General features: G+C 41.4%; 1 protein-coding gene across 3 annotated transcripts in view; it reads right to left on the bottom strand.

Annotated features, from left to right (window-relative positions):
* Nucleotides 1–23,991, bottom strand: part of Rasef (RAS and EF-hand domain containing) — a 270,973-nt gene that overhangs the window by 47,383 nt on the left and 199,599 nt on the right. For 2 of the 3 annotated variants that reach the window (XM_048331771.1, XM_048331789.1), the window contains exon 1: nucleotides 19,388–20,293. In XM_048331771.1, coding sequence (XP_048187728.1) covers nucleotides 19,388–20,208 — 821 coding nt within the window. In that variant the 5' untranslated portion in view covers nucleotides 20,209–20,293. Of the gene's footprint in view, nucleotides 1–19,387; nucleotides 20,294–23,991 lie in introns of those variants that run through there. The other variant, XM_048331781.1, reaches the window with a different exon arrangement.

Below are 23,991 nucleotides of genomic sequence, written 5' to 3'. Positions count from 1 at the left end.
GTTCTCTCTCCCTCCTCCCCTCTCTCTTCTGTCCCCTTTCTTGTCCTTATCCTCAGTATATGCAAAGGCAAATACTAGAATAAGCTTGGATTCCTGAATCTCCCCACAGACAGACACCATAAGTTCATGCTTGGCCACATCAATCTATCTGACACACAAGAGAGAAAGAAGTTTGTACTGCATGAAGCCAATACATGGAAGTTCTTTGTTATAGTCAGCATAACTTAGTTTCCTATTTGAGTATTATATCATCATCCTCTCGCAAGTGGACATGCTTTCTCATATCCTTACTTAATATCTGTATACTAAGTAATACAACTTTTATGATATAAGTCTCTACCACCACTACCCTCTCTGTTTAAGAGGGGACAAAAGTCTATTCTGAAACATTTAACCACAACAGACATATATAGAGCACCTTATAATTTAAATATGTACATGTATTATTCATTTAATTCTCACAATGAATTCACTTAAAGCACACATTCATATCTATGTATTTAGAATGCCTGAGGTCTTAGGATATCCCTGAGAAACAAATACAAACATCACTCTGCCCTAAGATACAGAGTGACCCAAAAGGTGGCTAGGAAAAATTTGCCCTCACATTCATGCTGCGTTAAGAATTAAGTTAGAACGCCACACTATTCAATCTGTATATTATACAGACCAAATTCATTGTGAGCAAAAGCAAACAGTATGAAATTCCTGAGTCTTCATCACTGTACAGGAAGAAATGGAACAAGAAAATTGATGCTACAATTCTAACCGAAATGCACAGAAATTTAAGATATTCATACCATTCACAGGTTATACTGTGAGATCCTAAAAATAAAATGCTATTATCATACCATGTACATTAAGTTCATACATGATTGAAAAGTTCTATGAAAAAGAAGGTCAAGATTCTCTGACAGCCCAGAACAGGTGATTAAGATTAGGCCCTAGGGAATACCTAGAGTACCAGGAAGTAAGCAAGAAGGGGCAAAATCAGGGGTGAAACCTATTCTAGGCAGTAATCAGTAGGACAATGAAAACCCTGACATGGATAGTGTAATCTAGGGTGAGGAAGGGGCCAACAGTTCTGCACCAGGTAGGCCTGGGAGGGCAGAAAAAAACCCAGTGAGTATACAAGGCTTAAAGACATTTTAACTTCATGGTTTCTGAGAGTGTTGGACATATTCTGACAGGATGAGAGCCACTGAATGAATGATTCAGAGGAAGAGTGGACATGACCAGTTCTATATCTTAACTACTCCCATCTTGGAAGTGGTGCTGTGGATTAAGTAGTAGAGCACTAATCTTGAGTGAAAAAGCTAAATGAGAATCTGAGTACTAGCAAACACACAAAAAAAAATTTAAGCAAACCAAAAAATACTACTCCCATCTTCACAGGTTTTGGCCAAAGCAGAGAATAAAGGAAAAGACTTTGAAAAAGTTTGCAGACAAAGATAACTCTAAGGCCATTAACATTTAATCTAGAAATGTGGGATTTCAGTGTTTGCCACCAGCTTCCACTTTATAATAAAACTAACAAAATTATAGACAATTAAAATCTCACCCTATGTTTGCTCTCCTTTCCCAGTAGAATAGTGACCTATGAAAATGCCCTGAACAAATCACAATCATTCTGTCAGTAACTATAAAAGCTAATCCTTTAACCACCACAAAAATTCAATTAAAAATAAAATATTTTTAAAAACCTCCTCCTTTAAAATGTTTTTATTACATAGTATACATAATTCCAGAATATACCCTAATTAACTAGAAAAGAATTCTCAACAGTCAAATCCATACCACTGTCAGAGCAGAGCAGCATTTGTTTCCTCCCTGAAGGTCCAGTCATGCTTTCTAGACAGGTGGAAATGCCTCTGCCTACTAATGGCCTCCTAACCCAGCTGTCTATGGTGGAAGTGGTCCCCATTTGTGTTTTCACAGCAGGTCTCTCCCTTCATTAGCCCAGTTACAGAATACTTATCAGGCTTTCCAGTGCACAGAAATCACAATGACGGCCTCCTCAACTTGGTCCTGCCAGTCAGCTGACTTGGGAAGATAGCAAATCCAGTGGTCTCCACTTTGCTGGCCATTCTGAGATCCAGCCCAGGCGTTAAACCATCAAGGTTTACCCAGACCCCTGCCCTCATACATCTCCTGTATGAAAAGCTCTTCCATACGCCTGTCTTCCTGGAAAATATTTTGTCTACGTAACTTCCCTCCAAAGTTTTAACAGGTAAACTTCCTGGAAGAGGAGAGAATAAAATAGATTCATTCAGTGACTAAGAAAGACTCAGATTGCCAATCACTGCCTATTCAAAACCACTGACATTTAGTCATGGGGAATTTGCCAATGGAAGAAGGAAACAGAGAGAATAAGGGGCATTGTGCTGCAGGTTTAGAGAAGGCACAGTCTCTGAAGAGCTGAGGGCTTCTGAAGTGAAGAATGAATGGCACACAGGATATGCAATATGCACCTGGCCAGATTCCAACACTTCCTTCACCACATCCTAGTTTCATGTTCAAGGGCAAAACATCCTCAGCCATGTAGTGGGTTTAACAATGTAAACCAGAACTTAGGTTATTGAGAGGGTAAACGCTTAGCACAGCTTACTGTATAGGCACATGGTATACTGCAGATAATCGGTAAATGCTAGTTAGCCACTGTTATGGATTGATATCCTCTTGATTCCACTGCCCAGATAGATTAGGAAAAAGGACGTGGTTGTCTCTTGTCTGTGTCTGTGTTGAGTCTATGGAGGAAAGAAGTTCTGGAATGTGGAAATCCCTGGAACCAAAATGTCTTTAGACACCAGGTACTAAAATATGAGAACTAGGTCATGTTCCAAGTCCAGAGGAAGTCTTTTTTTGTAAATCAGCAATTAAAAAATATCTTAGGCTTCTCCTTCCCCTCTGAGGGGTAAGGTATCCCTAGAAAACACATAGATGAATGGGCTTAGCTGTGCTCCAGTGCAACATTACTCATACAAACAGGCAGAGGGCCAAACAAGCCTTGTCTGCTGACTCCTATGCCAGTCTATGAACACAATTCTCCAGCACAGGACTGGGATGGCATTACTGGACTCAGTCGTCTACAGATAAGAAAGTGAGATTTATTCACAGTCTGCCTCTAAGCCCAGAACACTGTTTTGCCGTTTTGTGATACTCCACTTATAGGTACATGTACAGGGGAAAATATGCACCTTTTAAATTATTTATTCATAATACACATTTGCTCTTCTCCAACATTTCTTTTCTATCAACTGACTTTGAACCAAATTAAAAATAAGCTTAATCAATCTTATGTTAATACAAGTAAGTTTATATAGTCATTTTAATCAAAATTTTCTATTTTGGCAAGGAAGGTGGAAGCTTGTAAGAAAACAGAAATTAAAATATTAGTTCTGTATAAAATGTCCTCTCAGTTGCCATCCGGCACCTTTCTAGGTTTCTGTGGGACATTTTCTGCTTGTGTTTCTCTTATATCCTAGGAACTGGTATTTATGAAGAATTTTCCTATTTTTTCATTCACACAATACATTGGGTTTTTACACTGTGTATTCATGGCATTTAAAGTTATCACAGGTGCATTTGAATGCGGCAGGACGAGTGTGAGGACTTCCACTTCCACCTGGAAGAGTGGAAGTGCAGTGAAGATCTCTCATGAATACATTGGCTATGTTGGAAGACAATCTGTGATAAGCCTATTGCTCCTTTCTTGACCCTTTCCAGAGCCCATATAACTAAGACTTCCTTTCAGGAGCAGAAAATAGAATGTGCACTGTTAAAATAAATTAAGCTCAGATGACAGAAGCTAGAGACACATAATTTCTTCAAGGCACAGAAGGTGGTGGAGAAAGATGAGCTTGTGGCCTGGGCCTGCCATCTGGAGCACTGGCCAGCTGTACTGCTTCCTGCCTGACAAACCAAATCAGGACTGAGTTGGGGAGACACAGGGATTGTATGCAATGGGTACAGAAAAGAAACTCTGATGTTCTGATGTCACCATTTTCATATGCTTTAAATGTATAACTATTTTATCAGATGCTAATGCTTTCATATTCTCTAATAATCCTTTTTGGCAACAATGTTCTCTGTCTCTGTCTCTCTCTCTCCTTCATACACACACACACACACACACACACACACACACACACTCCAAAATTTAAAAAAAACTAATTTGTTATCAAAAAGAGGAACATTTAAGCATCAAATTTCCTTTCCTCAAAAAAGGTGATGAATACATAAAATACAAAATACACACTTAGTGTCATGAGTAAGAGAAGCACAAGGGGGCGACAGAGCTAAATGCAGTGCCAAGTCCTCATGAGTTGCTGAGTGGACAAATGTTCCTTAAATAAAAAAATGAGGAAATCTGGAAAAAAGCACAGAATATCACATCATTACTTCTACCAAAGATACCAACTGCCCCAAAGAAAGATACTAAAGGAAAATAGGTTTCCAACTCTGCTTTTATCTAAAGCCACTCTTTTAAGAAAACATAGGGCTGGGGATATAGCCTAGTGGCAAGAGTGCCTGCCTCGGATACACGAGGCCCTAGGTTTGATTCCCCAGCACCACATATACAGAAAACGGCCAGAAGCGGCGCTGTGGCTCAAGTGGCAGAGTGCTAGCCTTGAGCGGGAAGAAGCCAGGGACAGTGCTCAGGCCCTGAGTCCAAGGCCCAGGACTGCCCCCCCCCCCCAAAAAAAGGAAAGAAAACATAGCTTAAAAACAACAATAATAACAAGCTAGTAACAAGCTAGCCCTTCATGATGAAACATGAGAATTTAAAGAAGCAGAGGAAACTGGGTTCAGAGCACAGCCTACTCAGGAACTGCAAGAGCTTCATTTATGAACCACCTCTGAGCCATGGCTTGTCCATTAGATCAAAAGACCAGCATTTAACATTATTTCTGTACATTTTTATTCCAAATGTTGTCACTATTTACAGAAGAAACTCCACAAAGGTAAACTGATCTAGATGTGTGTGGATGTGGATGTGTGTGTGTGTGTGTGTGTGTGTGTGTGTGTACATGTGTGCACATGATGGATGATGGGGGAAAGCATGTGCACTGGTACAGGAGTTTGAACTCAGGGCCAAGACAATGTCCTCTAGCTTTTTCACTCAAAACTGGTACCTAACACTTGAACCACATCTCTGCTTCCAGCTTTTTTGCTGGGTTAATCTGAGGCAAGAATTTGACAGCTGTTCCTGTCCAGGTTTGCTTTCAAACTGTGACCTCCCCATACCTCAACCTCCTGAGGATCTAGAATTACAGGTAGAAACCATTCAACACCCAGCTAGGATGTGTTTTGTTTTGTTTTTTGCCAGTCCTGGGGCTTCGGACTCAGGGCCTGAGCACTGTCCCTGGCTGGCTTCTTTTTGCTCAGGGCTAGCACTCTACTTCTTGAGCCACAGCACCACTTCCAGCCTTTTCTGTTTATGTGGTGCTGAGGAATCGAACCCAGGACTTCATGCATACCAGGCAAGCACTCTACCACTAAGCCACATCCCCAGCACTAGAATTTGTTTTCTATCAACACAATGAGCTGCTTCAAAAAGCATCAGTTGTATTAATTCCAGTAAATAGTTCAATTATTTTCTCCTATCCACCACACAGAATCAAACTAAAGTGCTAAAGCTTCCAGAAGTTTATTCTGCCAAAAGCAGAAACATACAATATCTATGTATTACAAATGTTATTATACAGTCAGTGATGGAAAGCAGAAAGAAGAGGATTGTGGTTCCTATCCAATCTGAGCAAAAGCCATTGAGACCATGTCAAAACATGCCAGGTGTGTGAGTATATGACTATGGTCTCAGACTTGAGAGGGAGAGGTGGGTGGATCAAGGTCTAGGGGCAACTGGAGCAATACTGTTGAGGCCTTATCTGAAGAGCAAAGTAAAAAAAAAAAAAAAAAAGGTTGAGGATGTAGCTTTAGTGGTAGAGATCACTTGCTCAGCATGAGGCCCTGAGTTCCAAACTAGTACCAAGCCAAATAATAATAATAAAAAATTAAAGGGAAAACAAAATAATAAAGCACTGCAGTAGAAATAATGTTTTTGCTAAATTAAGAAATGTGAAAGTGGGGTTTGTCTTTTTCTGTGTCTAAAATATTGCACTTAATACAGTGTCTTCCAGTTCCATTGATTTTGCAGATGACAAGATTTCTGAATAATAAGTCCATTGTGTATAATGTACAACATGATCCAATTCACTGATGCACATCTAGACTGATCCTTTATTGTAACTATTGTGAATAATACAGCAACAACATGGTCTGAGAAAGGTGTTTGGGGAAGAGAGGAGAGAAGGAGTTTAGATAGCAAGTACCCAAACCCAGCCTGATAGAAGTAACTAGTTCACATGCTCTACAACCCAGCAATGAGACATCACAGTAACCTGTTATATATCTCATGAATAACTAGGAAAGAAGGATTTGAAGGTTCCTAATACAAAGTAGTAAGAAGATAATCAATACATACTATATACAATCATTTAAATATAACACTGTATGCCATAAAAAAGTACAATATGTGCTAATCAAACTTAAAAATAATGATAGAGAAATGTGAACTATCTTGATTTGATCATTACATACACTATGTACATGTACCATGCTCCATAAATTTGTCTAATTTTAAAAAACTGACACAAATGAAAGCATAGAAATGTGCATGGGATTATGATGTATATAATTTTATTCAAATACTTTTGATATTATGCCAACTGACTAAAAGCTGCAACTGTCATGTTAAATACTGTTCCATAAACAGGAGAAGCATGTAAATTAAACATGTTCTTTCCTTAATGGGATTTTGGAAGCTTTGTTTGCATCTTTGAAGAACTACCCAGCAAAGGATCCAAAAAGTCTTGTGTTATTGGTAAACTTGTCCTCTAAGTTTTTATTACATCTTGTTCAAAGTCACTTGGAAAAGCGCACATCACTCAGCAAAGGGAATTATAAATGCGATCTTCAGCTCTTGAAGCTGAAGTGGATTGGGATTCATTGTAAACCACACTGGGAAATAGGAAGATGCAGAGGAACTGGAAGAACTGATGAGAACTCAGGCACAACATTAAGCATGAAACTCGGACATCTCAACTAACAACACCAGCCTTTCTTGATGGGTGCCCTATCTTAAGCTAATGGAATCTGTACTTCATAACAGAATAAAGTGTTCTATAATTGTGAAGCATCTAAATGTGGGGAACATTCCTAAGAATTGTCACAGATACATTTTATTTGCCACGTCTCATTTACAAAAGTTGAGAATGTGTCAAAGTATTTGACCAAGAAAATGACTTTGAAAGAAGTAATTACACACAACCAGTATCATCATGAGTACAAAACGTTAGCCAGGCACTAGTGGTTCACATCTGCAATCCTAGCTACTGAGAGGCTGAGATCTGAGGATCACAGTTCAAAGCCAGGCTGGGCAAGAAAGCCCAAGACTCTTATGTGCTATTAATCACCAAGTGAGGAAGTGGTAGAAAGATGGCCTTGGGCAAAAAAAAAAACTCAGGGACATCACCCAACCATTGAGTTCAGACCCCAGGACCAGCACATCCAAACAACAAAAAAGCAAACAAACAAACAGACATTATATATGCCAACATTTACATACTGTAAAACCAAAAATAAGAAAAAGTAGAGAGCATCCCTCATTTTTCAGAAATTCATATGCTTATAACATTTTACCATTTAATGTTGTTCTTAGTTAAAAACATTATCATACACAGAATTATTAATTGTGAATGTCTATAGTAACCAATTAAATGGTCATGACATAACTCTAAAGATTATAAGCAACACTATGGGCAAATAAAGCATAATAATGCCACTTTGAACCAAGTCGCATCTATATTCCTGGATATTTCAAAACCCAAATATCAATATACCAGAAGCAACCCAAGGACAAAGTTAGAAATCAGTGAAGTTGATTGTGTGTGTGCATGTTGGTATGTGTGTGTGGGGTTTCAACTCAGGGCCTCGCACACTAACTTGGCTTTTTCATTCAAAGCTGGTGTCCTACTACTTGAATCACTGCTCCACTTCCATGAAGTTCATCTTTTCTTCCTCTATTCAACTATCTTCTCTTCCTGGGTCTTTTCTACCTTTCTCAGTGATTCCAGGTGATATATCTATATCTCAAACTCATCTTAGGAGAGCTCAACACACAGGAGACATACAAGGAATCTTATTTAGATGCTGACTCTTCAGCAGGCACATGGAAAGACGGGGGTCTGCATTTCCAGGGAAGCTCCTGGGGGAACCAAGGCTGCATGTCTGAAGTCCTTGATCAGCAAAGTCTGAGAAAATATGTGATTTAAAACCAGTGCCTGCTGAGCTCCTGGGATCTGAATAAGCAATCTGGAAGCTCTCTTGTGGCTGTGTTTTAAGACCCATATCTGGTATAACACTTTTGAGACTCTCTATGCCTCTCAAATTACATCCTTGAGAGCAATTACCAACTCAGAGACAAAAAAATAGTAAGTAGGGGCAGTAGAATAAGAACTCTTTTTTGTTCTGTAGAGTTTCTTATGTTCCCCATTAAAACTCCAACCTTTGGCTTATTGGCACAGTGTCTTTCTTTCACAGAAAGAAGGAAGGAGGAAAAGAAGGAAGGAAAGAGAAGGAAGGAGATGAAGAAAGGAAGCAAGCCAGCAAGCAGTTAGTTTTCCTGGGAGCATATAGTCATAGGGAGGGCTGGCAGGACTTGCCAAATGGTCAGAGCTGCCCACATCCACGGCCAAAGGAGTTTCTCTGAGGGATGCTCAGTTTGGAGTTATAGGTATTCTGAACTGAGCTTGCTAGGTGAAAATGCCTGGGTAGAAATATAAGCCCTCTTCTCCCAGGAGGGCATCTCAGAGCCATAAACAGAGGTAAGCCAGGTTTTTCTTGACAGAGAAAGAATATTCCAAATTTTGAAGTGGCCACAGAAGTTAGGTACAGTTTGGGAGTGTTTACTCATTTAAAGGAACATGGGGGTTGGTGGGCAGGTGGGGGAAGAGGAAAAGGGAATATATATATGGATTTTTTTCACATACAAATAATTTGAAATTTTTATGCTAAATTCTCTGATTTTTTTAAACTGACCCCCACAACAGAGTGATCTGAAACTCCAAGCTATCTGTCAAAATTTCTTAGTAACTGTTACTTTTATTCATAGTCAACTAGGCAAAGCCATGGCACCTAGTTATTTGTTTCAACGTCTATGGACATCACTGAGAAGCATTAGCCTTTCAATCCAGAGACACTGAGAAGCAGATTACCTTCCATATGTGGGCAGGACTTTTTCCAACAGTTAAGGCCTTAACAGAATAGACTGCCCTCTGACCATCCTGTAAAAGGCAGCAGATGGTCTTTCTTGGTGGCTTTTTGTGGTTGTTTGTGATTTTTGTTGTAGTTGTTGTTTTCAGCAGTGCTGAAATTTGAACTTCAGGATTTGTGCTTACAAGCAGATACTGTACTATTATTTGAGACAAGCCTCCAGCATTTAAAAAAAAATAGACCTTTGCTTCTCGCAAGGCTAATCTAGACTTTAACACTCCTATTTATACTTCCCGTGTAGGTAGAATAACAGTTACATACCACCATGCTCAGATTTTTATTGGTTAAGATTGGGCATTGTAAACTTTTTGCTGGGCTGGTCCTCCAAGTCTTTGCCCCCCCAGTGCTGAGATGATAGAAATGAGCACAAACAGTCTTCTTTCACCCTGTAAGCAGCTCCTTGGGTCTCCATACTGGCATTTCCCCTGTATATTTTGAACATACCAGCCTGTACAATCATGTGTCATTCCCTTAACATGAACCACCATCCCCCCCTCAACCTTACCCTATGTAGTATATATATGTGTGTATTACTTGTGTATGTATACACACACCAATTATTGATATATTTCTCTGAAGAACTCTAATGTAAGTGGCTGAAGACATTTTACTTCCATGGGAGTTAATCACATGTAAGCTAATGTACAAGCTTGACAATAAAAATGGTATTGTTAGCACTGACAAAAGATTTGAGAACGGGGCTGGGGATATGGCCTAGTGGCAACAGTGCTTGCCTTGTATACATGAGGCCCTGGGTTCAATTCCCCAGCACCACATATACAGAAAATGGCCAGAAGTGGCGCTGTGGCTCAAGTGGCAGAGTGCTAGCCTTGAGCAAAAAGAAGCCAGGGACAGTGCTCAGGCCCTGAGTCCAAGCCCCAGGACTGGCAAAAAAAAAAAAGAAAGAAAAAAGAATTTAAGGCTGGGGATATGGCCTAGTGGCAAGAATGCCTGCCTCATATACATGAGGCCCTGGGTTCGATTCCCCAGCACCACATATAAAGAAAATGGCCAGAAGTGGCGCTGTGGCTCAAGTGGCAGAGTGCTAGCCTTGAGCAAAAAGAAGCCAGGGACAGTGCTCAGAGCCTGAGTCCAAGGCCCAGGCAAAATACATACATACATACATACATACATACATACATACATACATACATACCAAATACTGTATGCCTGTGCCTTGCTTTAGACTTCCGCCAATGTCAGGGCCTCTCTGACCTAATTCAGGCTCCAGGGGCATCAGTTAGCTCCATCCCTAAGTGAGAGACACTAACGTAGAAATGACACACTCCTGTGTTTTGCTAGGCATGTCATTGAATGTCTCCAGGTCACAGCCTCACAATGCAGGGACATGAATTCAGATGATGGCAGGGGGAAGTAAGAAACAGAGCTAGTTCCATGCTTTCCCTGTAGGCACTAACTGTCCCCTTATTTTCTCTATGTTATCCCTTATCTTTATATGCTGCATCCTTGTCACCATAACTAAGCAGACACAACCCATACATACCACCTTCTCTCACGCTCCCTTTACCTAAGGAAAATAAATAGGAAAATAATAACCCTATTTACTTTCATTTTTTCTATTATCTTCAGATATTCCAGACTGTTTTGCTTTCAGTGTGAAGAATCTCACATGACTTACTTATGGTGCTGGTGTTTCAACTGGATTGTCTCTGTTTCTTTGAGTCTTATGGTTAAAGAATTATACATAACACGGAGTGGTCTGTGCCATCCCTCTGTGCTCTTTCCTCTGCTCTGTGTGTGTTTGCAGAATATTGGTTTTCCCAGAATGCATCCACTATATTAGAAGAGAGCTTCCCGCACTGTGATTCATTCATATATTTGCATCCCCAGCTAACCAAGCTGCAGTGGGAGGCAGGTGCAAGGCCACAGATCTCTGAGGAATATAAGAAAAGTATTCTACATCCCAAGAACTCATGCTTGTGAATAGTCTCTATCAGAGAGCACAACACAGGAATATTCTAAAACATGGCCTTTCTAAACAAATGCTAACTGGGGGTTCTGGAATTATTCCACCTCAACCCAGAACAAGATTGCAATTCCTGAGTACAGAAGCCAGAATTATAAAGTAACTGTTGTCATGTTGTATAAAATGGCACTGCCTGTCATGGCTACTCAAGGTCAGCATCAAGTGAATGCTGCCCCCAACCTCCCTGAAGCCTTCCTCCCTGAGACCAGAGCCTTTGCTTGGAGCTCCAGGCAACCAGCCACACCTCTGTACTATTGCCATTGCATTCAGACTCCAGCATGGGGAACTCATTTTGTGCTTTTTGTGATTTCTATACAAATATTTGAAACACATCTTGTCAAAGGTTCTATTATAATCAAATAGCTACCCGAGCTTATCCCACAATTGTATCATTAAAATTGATCAAAAAGGGGTACCAAAATTGGGCATTCTCATCAAAAACTCAAAATTTTATTTTCTTTCTCACTAATGGATTGATTGATGGATTCAGTGGTGATAAGAATCGAACCTGAGGTCTGCTGCTTGCATGGCCAGTGCTCTACTACTTGCTTACCCCTATCCCCTTTGCTTTTAGTTTATTTTTCAGATACTATCTGGCACTTTTCCTTGGGCTGGCTTCCTAAAGATGGGTCTGTGAAGGCAGCATAACCAGGAGCAGAAAATATTTGACAACACTTGTTAAGCTTGGTCAAAGTAATTCTGCAAAGGCAGTCAACACTTAAGAAAAAACCAACAGTAAAGATACAGACAACTGCAAGGGGAAAGCAGCTCCACTCAAGTTCTAAGTCAGGTTGTAACTAGACACTCATATCAACATGGGTCTTCAGAATAGGACCATCCCTGGCAGGAGTTCACAGGACACATTCACAGGTAAGAATTAGAGGTGGCAAAATGGAAATGCCCTCTTTCCTAGCCACCCCAATGGACCTCCTCAGCATATGTAAACTTAGAAATACCTCCTTAAAATCCGACATTGTTGATAGCAGTGCTTTAATCTCCTGCATGGCAGCAAGCTGTCCCAAGCTGAGCAATACCAGAACTGTGTGTTGAGTCAGAGATTCTCCCTGGCCACCAACGCAGGCACAGGGCAATTGTTCCTTGCCTCCAGCTCCATGAGCCCCATCCAGCTCCGTTGCACCAAGTGCAGTCCACAGGTGGTGACAGTGGGAGAGACACTTGAAATTCTCTCAAGGGAGATCTTCAGCCACCAGAAGAAGATAGGGAATGGTGACTGTATCAGAGAAGAGAGAAAGTGTCACTTCTCTTTCACAAGAAGAAAGGCACTCTAAAAGCAGCTGATCTGGGCTGCTTCCTCATCACCCCTAAGTGCTGGATCCCAAGCCATGCCTTCTTGTGATTTCCCCCCACTTGACCTCCTTGCTGGCACTGTAACTTTCTGGATAGAGAGAAAATGCCCAGGCAACTTTTTTCCCCTTTTCATATTTCTTTCTTTTTGTGTGTTTGTTTGTCGGTCCTAGACCTTGAATTCTGAGCCTAGGTGCTGTCCTTAAGTACCTTTTGCTCAAGGCTAGCACTCTACCATTTGAGTTGCAGCATCACTTTGGCTTTTTATGTGATTCATTGGAGATAAGAATCTCATGGACTTTCCTGCCTGGGCTGGCTTTGAACTGCAATCCTCAGATCTCAGCCTCCTGAGTAGGTATGATGACAGTCATGAACCACTGACACAAGGCTCAAATTTTGACCCTTCACAAGATACTGATTTTAAGGACTCAATGTCTGGTACAATACCAGGTTAATAGCAGACACACACACACACACACACACACACACACACACACACAAAGTTAAGTGAGGAAATTAATGAATCAATCTGTAAAAACCCGCAAATGAAACAAGAGTTTCTTTCTGGGAGAAAAGAAGAGATGCTTTCTTTATGACTTGGTAATTAAAGACAAACGTGTTCCACAATTTAATTGATGGCGATAATCCAGATGGACAAAAAAGTGTACAAATGTCAAATCTATACAGTTTTGAAGATTTCAATTCCCTTTAGAAGAGTATCTTTTATGCCTGATTAACATGTAGACTTTATGAAAGGAAGTCTCTCCTAACATTCCAGAGTTGGCTTAATTTGCTATCACATTTCTTCTCAATGAACAAATGCAAATTAGAGACAAACTCTTCATGCTGTGTAGCCAATACACATTTATAAAAATCAGCACAATCAGAATTAGCTGTGTCTACCTAACCTGACAGAAGATGCAATTTTACTGAAGTGAAATTACCATGACAATGTCAGGGTGGTACTAGTAGCTTGTAAGTGACTTTCTCAAGCACACTGCCATAAACAAAACCCATTCTTCTCATCACTTTTCTACTGATACCACAGAAAATCCAACACTTTGTGCTATAAGTCACCTTCAGTTTATGAGAAGGCATCAAGATCTCCTTCGTGTCATCCTTCTTAGCCTGTGACAACACACATAATGCCATGCAAACACAAAGACAAGTTTGGAAACTGCGTAAGCAAAACTGAAATGCAGAAGTCATAAAGTGAATTGAGAATGTGCTCCTACTAATTTGTCTTAGGTTATTATCAAATCAAAAACCCTCCAACATACACCAGCATTCTGAAGTGTCTGTGGCCCCTGATTTGAGAACAGACATAGATATGGAGTGTCCAAGTTCTGGTATGCCAGGATAGCATAATCGTCCTACTTGTTATTCTGCATCCTAAGTCTTTCAGGTACCATGGACTCCTGGGTATTTATAAAGATTGAGGTCTAGGTCAGGTCTACATTGAGTTCTATGTCAAAGACAATCTCAAGAGTGAATCAGAGAAAAAAATTAGATAAATCTGATAGTAGCATCCAATCAGCTATCTTGTTTTTATAGGGCATATAGACAAAGGGTTAAAATTCACTTTTCTACTTTTATAATCAAGAGATTATAAGAAACTTTCACTTAGAAGGCCTGAATGCTTACAAGATGAAGCAATGAACTTGTCCAAGAAAATGATTCCTAGGAAATGCTAGACGTCAGAGACATTTTCACCATCACAATTTCCTCTTGGGAGTTAGTGTTTATTTCCCATTTTATAACCTGATGCAAAGCTAGTACAGTAGAAAGAAGCAGTCTGAACCCAAGATAAGTTATCTTGTACCATTTCGTCATTCCAATTACCTCCTGTACTCAAATGCCACCTATATTGTACACAATTATGTGTGATGCAGTGATGGAGATAGCATATATCCTCTAATGCTAGAAAATAGAAACACATCTCCAACCTTTCAAGCCAGGCACTGAGGGTTCACACTTGTAATCCTACCTACTCAGGAGGCTGAGATCTGAGGATCACGGTTCAAAGCCAGTCTGAGCAGGAAGTTCCATGAGACTCTTCTCTTCAATTAACCACCAGAAAACAAGAAATGGAGCTGTGGCTCAAAGTGGTAGAGTGCTCGCAAAATAAGAGCTCAGGGACAGCACCTAGGTCCTGAGTTCAAGCTCAACAGTGGACCAAAAAAATGTGCACCTTTCATCCATCTATCTTCCAAACTTCTGTTCAAAGCAGAACAGCAGGATATAGCTAATGGAAAAAAATGAATCCAGGCTAAAAGGAAGGTAAAAGTAAAGGTTTCAAATGCTCAAAGTAAGAAGACAAGTAGAACCATGAATTTGAGGTATAATTTGGGAGAAAAGTTCACATTCAAAGAAAACCTAGAGAAGAATCTGTAGTTCTTATAGACTAAAGTCTCAAAGATACTTAATTTGAAGCCTATTTCTTTTTTGACTGAACTATAAGAACAAGGTAAATCACCCCTCTTCAAATTCTGAGAGTAAAACTCTGGACAGTCAGTGAGATCTGAGGGTCAGAGTAAGGCTACCACCCATACAGCCAGAACAGATAGCAGTCAAATACCAGAACCCCAAATGACCACTACCAGCAAGTAGACACTATAAAACCTAAGCTATACACCCGAGATGCAAGACCTCAGGAGGTCAATAGGTGAAAGCAGAGCTGTGGTTTTTAACAGCTTCTCTCATTCAGCAGAGCAATGATACACATAACTGTGGTAAAAGATATGTTAAGCAGAGTAAGAACAGAACAGAAACAGTTTAAAAGACCAAAGAAATATATGTTCCTGCGTTCCTGCCCATGTCTCTATCTATCTATCTATCTATCTATCTATCTATCTATCTATCTATCTATCTATCTATAGATATCTATAATAGCTAAAGTAATGTAATAGCTATAACAATAGCTATAATAAATATATATCTATAATGTAAGAGGAGAGGGTATAACACTGGTTCGTGGTTCAGATCCAGAAAAGACACAGACACCCCCAGAAAGCCTGTGGTAAAACCCACATCCCTTAAACCACATCCAAGACTGGAGTGCATCACACTCTCAGGATTCAAGGCTAGAATAAATATTTTCTTGGTAGAGAATCAGATATTACAGTTCATGTGCATAAAAATACACATTTTGACTCAACACCTGTAAGAAACTGAAGCTAGGTCTTTATATATCACCCTGCACCAGAATCAATTCTAAATAGATCAAGGACCCCAAGGTAAAAGTCGATACCCTGAAAACATTGCAGGAAGGAATAGGAGAAACACTGGGGCTTCTTGGCATGGGTCAAAAAGTAATAAAGACCTAGAAACACAACAAATCAAAGAAAAGTTGGAAAATGGGATTGCATCAAACTACAGAGTTTCTGCATGGCAAAGGACATAGCTTGCAAGATAAACAGAAAGCCCATAAACTGGGAGAAGATTTTCACTGGCCACACAACAGACAAGGGCCTCATATCTAAAAGATACTTAGAACTCAAAAAATTAAGTTCCCCCAAACAAATCCTCAAAGAAATAACTGCCCCATTAATAAGTGGGCTAAAGACTTAGAGACTTCTCTGAAGAGGAAACGAGAATGGCCAAGAGACACATGAGTTCAACATTACTGGCCATGAAAGAAATGAAATCTCAAATCTACCAACCACTCTTCTCAAACTGGATAGGCATGGGGCCAAGAACTAGATAAGACAGTGTCAAGTGGGGAACAAAGCCACAAGATAGAGTGGCACACTTTCTTAGATGACTTTCCCCTCCGAAGAAGACACAATATTTTATATTAATATAAGCCCTGACCATCATTAAGATTATGCTTATCATCCCACTTACTCAGGAGGATGAGTTCTAGAGGACTGTATTTGGAAGCCAGCTAAGGCAGGATTAAGTCCATGAGACTCTTATCTCCATTTAAAGAGCAAAAAGGTACAAGTGGAACTGTGGTTCAAGTAGTCAAGTCCTAGCCTTGAGTGAAAAAGTTAAGGGACAGCACCCAGGTCACTCTCTCTCACTCTCTTGCTCTCTCGCTCTCGCTCTCACTCTCGAGTGCACACACAATCACTAACATTTAATAAAATGAACTCAAGGACCAATGACGTGACTCATATCTGTAATCCCAGCTACTCAGAGGTAGAAATTTCACCATCAAGATTTCTAGCTCAATCAGGTCAAAAAGTTTCTAGGATCCCATCTTGAACAAAAAAAGAAAAAGAAATTCCTGAGACCTCGTCTCAACCAATAAAAAGCTAGTTTCAGTGGCATGTGCCTATCACCCCAGCTATGAGTGGGTAGCTTAAAGAATGTCATAATCCAGAACCACCAGGGGATAAATGCCAAGACCTTATTTGAAGAAAAAAGAAAAAAACAAACACAAAAAGAAAACATTGAAGCAAAAGGGGCTATAGACAGAATAGAGCACCTATCTAGTAAGAACAAGGTTCTAAAATCAAGCTCCAGTATTGCATACAGAAAAAAAAACTTTCAGTTAAAGCAGTCCACAATAATGCAGATTCTTGCAAATAACCCTCTTGCCTTGATTCTTTAGTGATACTTTTGAGAAATGTTTTCCCTATACTCTGTAATTTATCTTATCTTTATCTTTGTCCCCAAGAACCTAGAGCCATACCTAAGAATCTGTCATAGAGGTGACACTCCATAAAGTTTGCAGAACTAATGTAGCTGAAATAATGGGAGCATTATCAACAACAGAAGACTTTTTATCACATTTGGATGGAAGGATAGGTCGATTGATAGCTACATCAGGAAACGGGGTAAAAGCAATCCAATTTACCAAAACAGCAAATGGTTGCCATGGTACGGATCCTATGAATCAACTCAAGTGGAGTTCTTTTCTACTTGGACAAGTTCAGGAAAGCAAATATTGTACTTGCTAATCTCACGTCAAAAGGCGGGGCTTAGGACACAAGTCTACCAGGTGACACTGGTGCCCATTAAAAATAATAACTTCTGAATGTTTGGAAAGGCACAGTGATAAGAATAATTCCATATTAAGTCCTGATTGATAAATGGATCTTTAAAAATAAAAAAGACCAATAATCATTTAAAGGCTAACCATCTGCTGCTATACTGGATAACTATGAAAAGATCCTATGTACACAATTACGTACAGTGTTGAATATGAAGGGGACTCATCCTGTCTCATTCCTAAAATTGCTTTATGATTTTTTTGTTTTGGAGTGCCAGTACTGGGATCTGAACCCAGGACCTAGACATTGTCCATTTGCTTATTTTGCTCAAGACCACAGTTCTACTTCCAGCTTTTTGCTGAGTTAACTGGAGATGAGAATTTCATGGGCTTTCCTGCCCAGACTAGCTTGAGGTAAGATCCCCAGATTTTAGCCTTCTGAATGATTAGAACTACAGGAATGAGCCACCAAAGACTGGCATTCATTCCAAAAAGTATTATTATTCTTTCTTAGTTAGCTGTACCCAAACTAAGTTACAACTGAAAGATGACTCAAAGAAAGAGCAAAGTGTGCAGCAATGTTTACATTTTCCTAACACCCTGGTGGAGACACTAGTTTCACCTCACTTGTAAACAGAAAAGATCAACTGCCACACCCACTTTCTCTACACAAGCCCTCTTATGGCACAATGAGTCACTTGCTCCTTCTCTAGACCCAGTTCCCCAACCCCTTACTTTCCAGACTTGAGGGGATGGGGGAGCCCAAGGAGGAGGAGGTAGTGAGAACTCACAGCCTTACAAGTGTGCGCAGTGCAGAGCCAGAAGAAAGCATCCTGGCACCTATGGGAACAAGATGTTTTTTTTTTCTGAGACTCAGGCACACTATCAGCTAAAGTACTATCTTTCCAATCTTAGGAATAACAAAAGAAGAGCCCAATACAATTTTAACTAAAAATCCAAACCAAAAGCAGAAGAACCTCTCAGCACAAAATTGAAAAAGAAAAAAAAGTCGAAATAAGAGCTGAAGACCAAACTCAAAAGCAGTAATTGATGCAAATGAAGCTAGAGGAAGAAACTTTTCTTCCTCCTTCCTTCCTGGGTGCCCTATAATCTGGCCTGTAGGCATCCCTTTCTTTCTGGGAACTAAGTTAGAAATTTGGTATTCAATTATTTCTCTCATAGACATAGGGAGAGAAAGTAAGTGTATAATTTTGTTGTTATTCTATACACAATGATCCCGTTCTTCTGTTCCTAAAATCTGAGTTCAAGTTCCTACTTTTTAATTAATTGGGAGAATCCTTCCAAGTATCATGGTGGGGACTAAATTCCTCCTTGTTCAGAGATAGGCAGTTACTCTTTAAAATTCATCCTGTGGAGCTCTGCGTGCAATGCCTAGTACATAGTAGGCACTCACGAAGAGCTGTGCCTAAATATAACAAAGTTTCCTTGGTACCTCGTCAAAAAAAAAATGTCTAGAGGGTGCCAAATGGGCAAACTGCCCAGGCCCTGGCCGCCTGAGGGTGCAGCAAGGGAGGCCTTGGGTGAAAAGATGACGAAATCAGCTGGAAGTGAGACTTGGGGAACAAAGCAGGTGCGGGTGCAGATCTCATGGCTGTTCTGCCCTCTGTGGGGCTCCGAAACCAGCATGGGACCCCAAGCCTGTGCGCCCACTCCTCAGCTGGGCTCCTGGCCTTCTCTCTTGGGACAAGTCAAAGCGAGTTGGAGAAAAGGAGCCCAGAAAAGGGCCGAGACTAAGCACCCCCTAAAGTCCAAGTGGTCGGTTATCCCCCCCACCTACCCACCCACCCACCCACCCCACCCACCTGGGAATAAACTTGGCTTCGTCTCCCAGTCGTCCCTGGAAGTCCTGCCATGCGCGGCCGCCGGACCTCGCCGGGCTCCACGGTGCGTCCAGATCGCCCACCCAGTCCTGGTCGCCGGCCGCGCCCTCTTCGTCCTCTTCCTCCTCGCTGTCCCTGGGTTCGAGCCCCGGCGCCGCCGCGGCAGGCACTGATGCCCGCGGCCCCCAAGTCCGGCGCCGCGCCCCGCGGAAGCCGCGCGCGAACTCCTGGAAGGTGATGGCACCGTCGCGGTCGGCGTCCAGGCGCTGAAACACGGCCTCGGCGTCCGCGGGCCGCACGCGCAGCTCGGTGCACAGCGCCCCGAACTCTTCCCGCTCCAGGCGTCCGGAGCGGTTCGCGTCACAGGCGGTGAAGACCGAGTGCAGCCGGGCCAGCTCCTCCGGCTCCCCGTCCGCCTCCATGCCACCTGCGCGCGGGCAGTGGCGAGGGCTCAGCGCCGAGACCCGGCAGCTGCGAGCCGGCGAGTGCAAAGCCACCTGCTCTGGGCCGGAGCCGGGGCAGGAGCGGCTCGCCCAGCTGGTTTGGCCACTTGCGGTAATGTCCGGGAGGGGCAAGGCGTCTGGGCTGGCCACAGGTAGCCTGGCGCACGGAGAGCTTCCGCCTCGCTCCTGGGGTCCCCTGCTATGCCAGAGAGGGAGGGTGCGCCCCTGACCTGGGGACCAGACCGCGCAGGAGCATCGGCCTTCGACTGAGTGAGCACCCCGCAAGCAGCACGGGCCACCTTCCCGGAGGATCTGGCTCCGCCCCTCCAAGGCGGGGGAACTGGCGGCTGTGATTCCCATGCCTCCACTTCAGAAGCCAGGTTCTGCTTTCCTTGAAGGAATCCACAAGGGAAGAGCTGGAACTAGGGGTGCTTAAAAGACACAGACATTGGGGGCTGGGGAGATGGCCTAGTGGCAAGAGTGCCTGCCTCATATACATGAGGCCCTGGGTTCGATTCCCCAGCACCACATATACAGAAAATGGCCAGAAGTGGCGCTGTGGCTCAAGTGGCAGAGTGCTAGCCTTGAGCAAAAAGAAGCCAAGGACAGTGCTCAGGCCCTGAGTCCAAGGCCCAGGACTGGCCAAAAAAAAAAAAAAAAGACACAGACATTGATTGTAAAGGTAAAGCGCATAGCTCAGGCCCTACCCCACGATGGTGCTGGGTCGAGCACTCATCTGATGAAGGGACAAGGTAGAGCAACATGCCTAACTAGTTTAAAAGTGTTGTATTCTCTTCGAATTCCAGACACAGTTTTCTGAAAAGTCAGTTATGTTTTGTTTTTAACCTGGAGATTTCGTTCAACTATTTCCTCCACTTTGGTGTTTTTACTGTGGTTTGAACTCAGGGCTGGGTGAGGCTCTACCACTAGAGCCACAGCTCCACTTCTGGTTTCTTGTTAGTTGGAGATAATTTTTTTTCTGCCAAGGCTGGTTTGGAACCATGATCCTCAGGTCTCAGCCTCCTAAGTAGCTAGGGCCAGGCAGGAGCCACCTCTGCCTGGCTTCCATCCAACAATTTTACAGGCTTTCACTAATGCATTTTCATAACATAATGCCCTGTTCTCTGTTCCTTGGCATGTGACATTCTTTGAAGAAAGACCTCAGGGTCCTTTTGTTTTTGTTATTTTCTTTAAGCAAACATTATGGAAATTATACATCCCTTTGATTTTAAACATTTGTGTTGACAATGCAGGTTTGTTTTTTAAATAGATCTTTACAATTAATTTATTTTGAACCTTGAAGAGAAAATCAACAAAAAGTTTGCCCTTGCATTCCCAGAAACTCCTTGATATATCTTATAGTTTAGTTTTATGTTCCTACAAGTGATTCTTTTTTTTTCTTTATTGTCAGAGTGAAGTACAGAGAGGTTACAGTTTCATATGTAAGACAGTGAGTACATGTCTTATTCAACTTACCTCATCCCTCATTTAAGTGATTCTCTTGGTCTGAGGAAATACATGTGGGCTGTTTTTACCTTGGTAAAGGTATCCATTTATCCTTTTGTAGTGACTTTGTATTTTCCTTTTTATCTCACTCTGGATTATCTTTATTACTTGATTTTTTTAAAAAAATAAGATAAATAAGGGTGAGATTTATCTGAAAATTCTTCTAGGGCTATGGTCTTCAAAATAAAGCCTAGTTACTGCTAAATATCTGAGGAATTGTTTCTTCTTGAACTGTACATTAAGGTGTATACAGCATCTCTGTATCTGAGTACTACTGATAACTGCCATGTGTAAGCTTAGTTTATAAATAACCAGAGACATTCCAGTAGAAGCTCTGGTTTTAGAGCAATGCTTAAGTGAATGTACTCTGACACGGGGATGGAGGGTAGCTAGCATGTTGAAAAGAATTTTATCACTGATGCAATGTAAACTGTCATTGATTTTTAGTTTATATGTCTTCCTGTTTATTAAAGATTGATTTTTCTATATATTATAAACAGCAGCTAGCTCAAAGTCTTTTCAAATATACTCATTTACCCAAGATATTTTAAATGACTTTAAATTTTTTAATTATTGTTATACTGTTAGACATCAATGGTTGTGTCTTTCAAAACAATTTTATATTTTTAAACTGCTTAGGCAGACATAGTTTTCTGAAAGACTTCTCATACAACCTGCGTCTGAATTTTCACTCTAACCTTTGTGCCTATTATCTCTGAATTTTTATATCCATTCACTTGCAGTTCCATTCCCTATAAAACCTTCAGTGAAGAGTCATCAAGAAATACAGATTTTGCAAATGTTATATGTCACCTTTACGTTATTTCCACAGGTGTCAGTCTACTTAATTTACATGATCAGTCTATAACATACAGTGACTAAAAACAGTGTTTAATTTCTTCATAATTCCTTCGCCATTTATAGGGGCAGGGCTCAAGTCGATGGCTTTTGTGTTGTGTTGCCGTTCCTGGAATTACTCAGGTGACTTGATTAGGGGCGGATTATCTGAGAGACTTCATATGTCTGGAAGTTGGGTCTGGATGTTGGCTGGGCCATAGCTCAGAGACTAGCAGTGGCTTGATCATATGGTAACAGTATTCTTAGAAGGGTCTGTGTGAGTGTTTTTCAAATCTCGGCTTGTGCTTGGAATACTTCACTGACCACAGCAAGTCACGTGAGCAAGCTCTCAGTGCATGTAGGAGGGAACTACACAAAGCCATAAACACAGAAAGACATGCCTCATTGGAGGTCCTTGCTACAGCAACAGACTATACCAGGTGACTGGACACTAATACATCTTCTTGGGGTCTTATCCTGCCATTCTATTTGTCCTATATCACCATGGCTTGAACTCAGGGCCTCACACTGTAGCTCAGCTTTTTTTTTTTGGCCAGTCCTGGGCCTTGGACTCAGGGCCTGAGCACTGTCCTGGCTTCTTTTTGCTCAAGGCTATCACTCTGCCACCTGAGCCACAGCACCACTTCTGGCTGTTTTCTATATATGTGGTGCTAGGGAATTGAACCCAGGGCTTCATGTATGTGAGGCAAGCACTCCTGCCACTAGGCCATATTCCCAGCCCCTAGCTCAGCTTTTTTGCTCACAACTGGCACTCAACCACTTGAGCCACACCTCTAGTACCAACTTTTTGCTGGTTAATCTAAGAGTCTGGAGGCTTTATCTGTCTAAACTGGCTTCAAACCATGATCCTCAGATCTCAGCTTCCTAAGTAGCTAGGGTCAGAGGTATGAGACACAGGCACCTAGCTGAACAATCCTTTCTTACATTTACCAGTTCAATGACTTCCAGTCAGATGATAGTTTTGCTCCATAGGACACACCTGGCAATACTTGAAGACATTTTTGGTTGCCCCATTTGAGAAGGTGCTTCTTACTCACATTTATTAGATAGATGCTAGTAATACTGGTTCATATATGTATGATCCAATTCCTCCTCTATCCCCCACCCCCATCCCATTACAATAAATTATCTGGTCATAAAGCTGAGAAAGCCTGCCAAAAAAACAAAAAACTCACTTTATTCCATCTAAGACATTTCTCAGCTTCAGTAGGATTGATTCTGCTTTTCTGGCTATGGCTCCACAATTTCATTGTGATGTGACTCTCAACTAATGCAAAGCTTAGTGTGTTCTTATGTCAGCTCAAGTAACCAGCTGCAGGAAAGGTTTTTGAAGATCTCCAGGAGTGCTCTTGGCAAAAAGCCAAGGTTATATGATGTCTCTTAATGTTGTTTTCAAGTAACAGAGGAAAGAATGAAACAGGCATCCAGGAACAGCTAGCCAGGAATCAGAACTAACAGAGAAGCCTTTGAGAGCCAGTGAATTGGAAGGAATAGAGAGCTTGTTCCGAGTTTCCATCATGACTTTTAGAAAGATCAGCTTGCTCTCTGGCTGCTCAGGGAGTTTAAAAATCAGAGATAATCTTGTTAGAGCATGTTTCTCAAAGTAGTGAAAAGATATCCTTGGAAAGAAAGGTTTGTGATCAAATACTTTTGTAAAACAAATAAATTTGAGAGACTCCTATTACTTTCCTTCTTGGATGGATATTTATTTCCTAGCTGTATTTTTCTATGAAAGCTTTTAGTTTAGGGGTTTGGTTGTAATTCCTGTGAACTTCCAGT

Source organism: Perognathus longimembris, chromosome 1 (genome assembly GCF_023159225.1).
Source record: "Perognathus longimembris pacificus isolate PPM17 chromosome 1, ASM2315922v1, whole genome shotgun sequence".
NCBI lineage: Eukaryota > Metazoa > Chordata > Mammalia > Rodentia > Heteromyidae > Perognathus > Perognathus longimembris.
The sequence above is the reverse complement of the archived record's forward strand: the minus strand, read 5'-3'. Positions and strand labels throughout refer to the sequence as shown.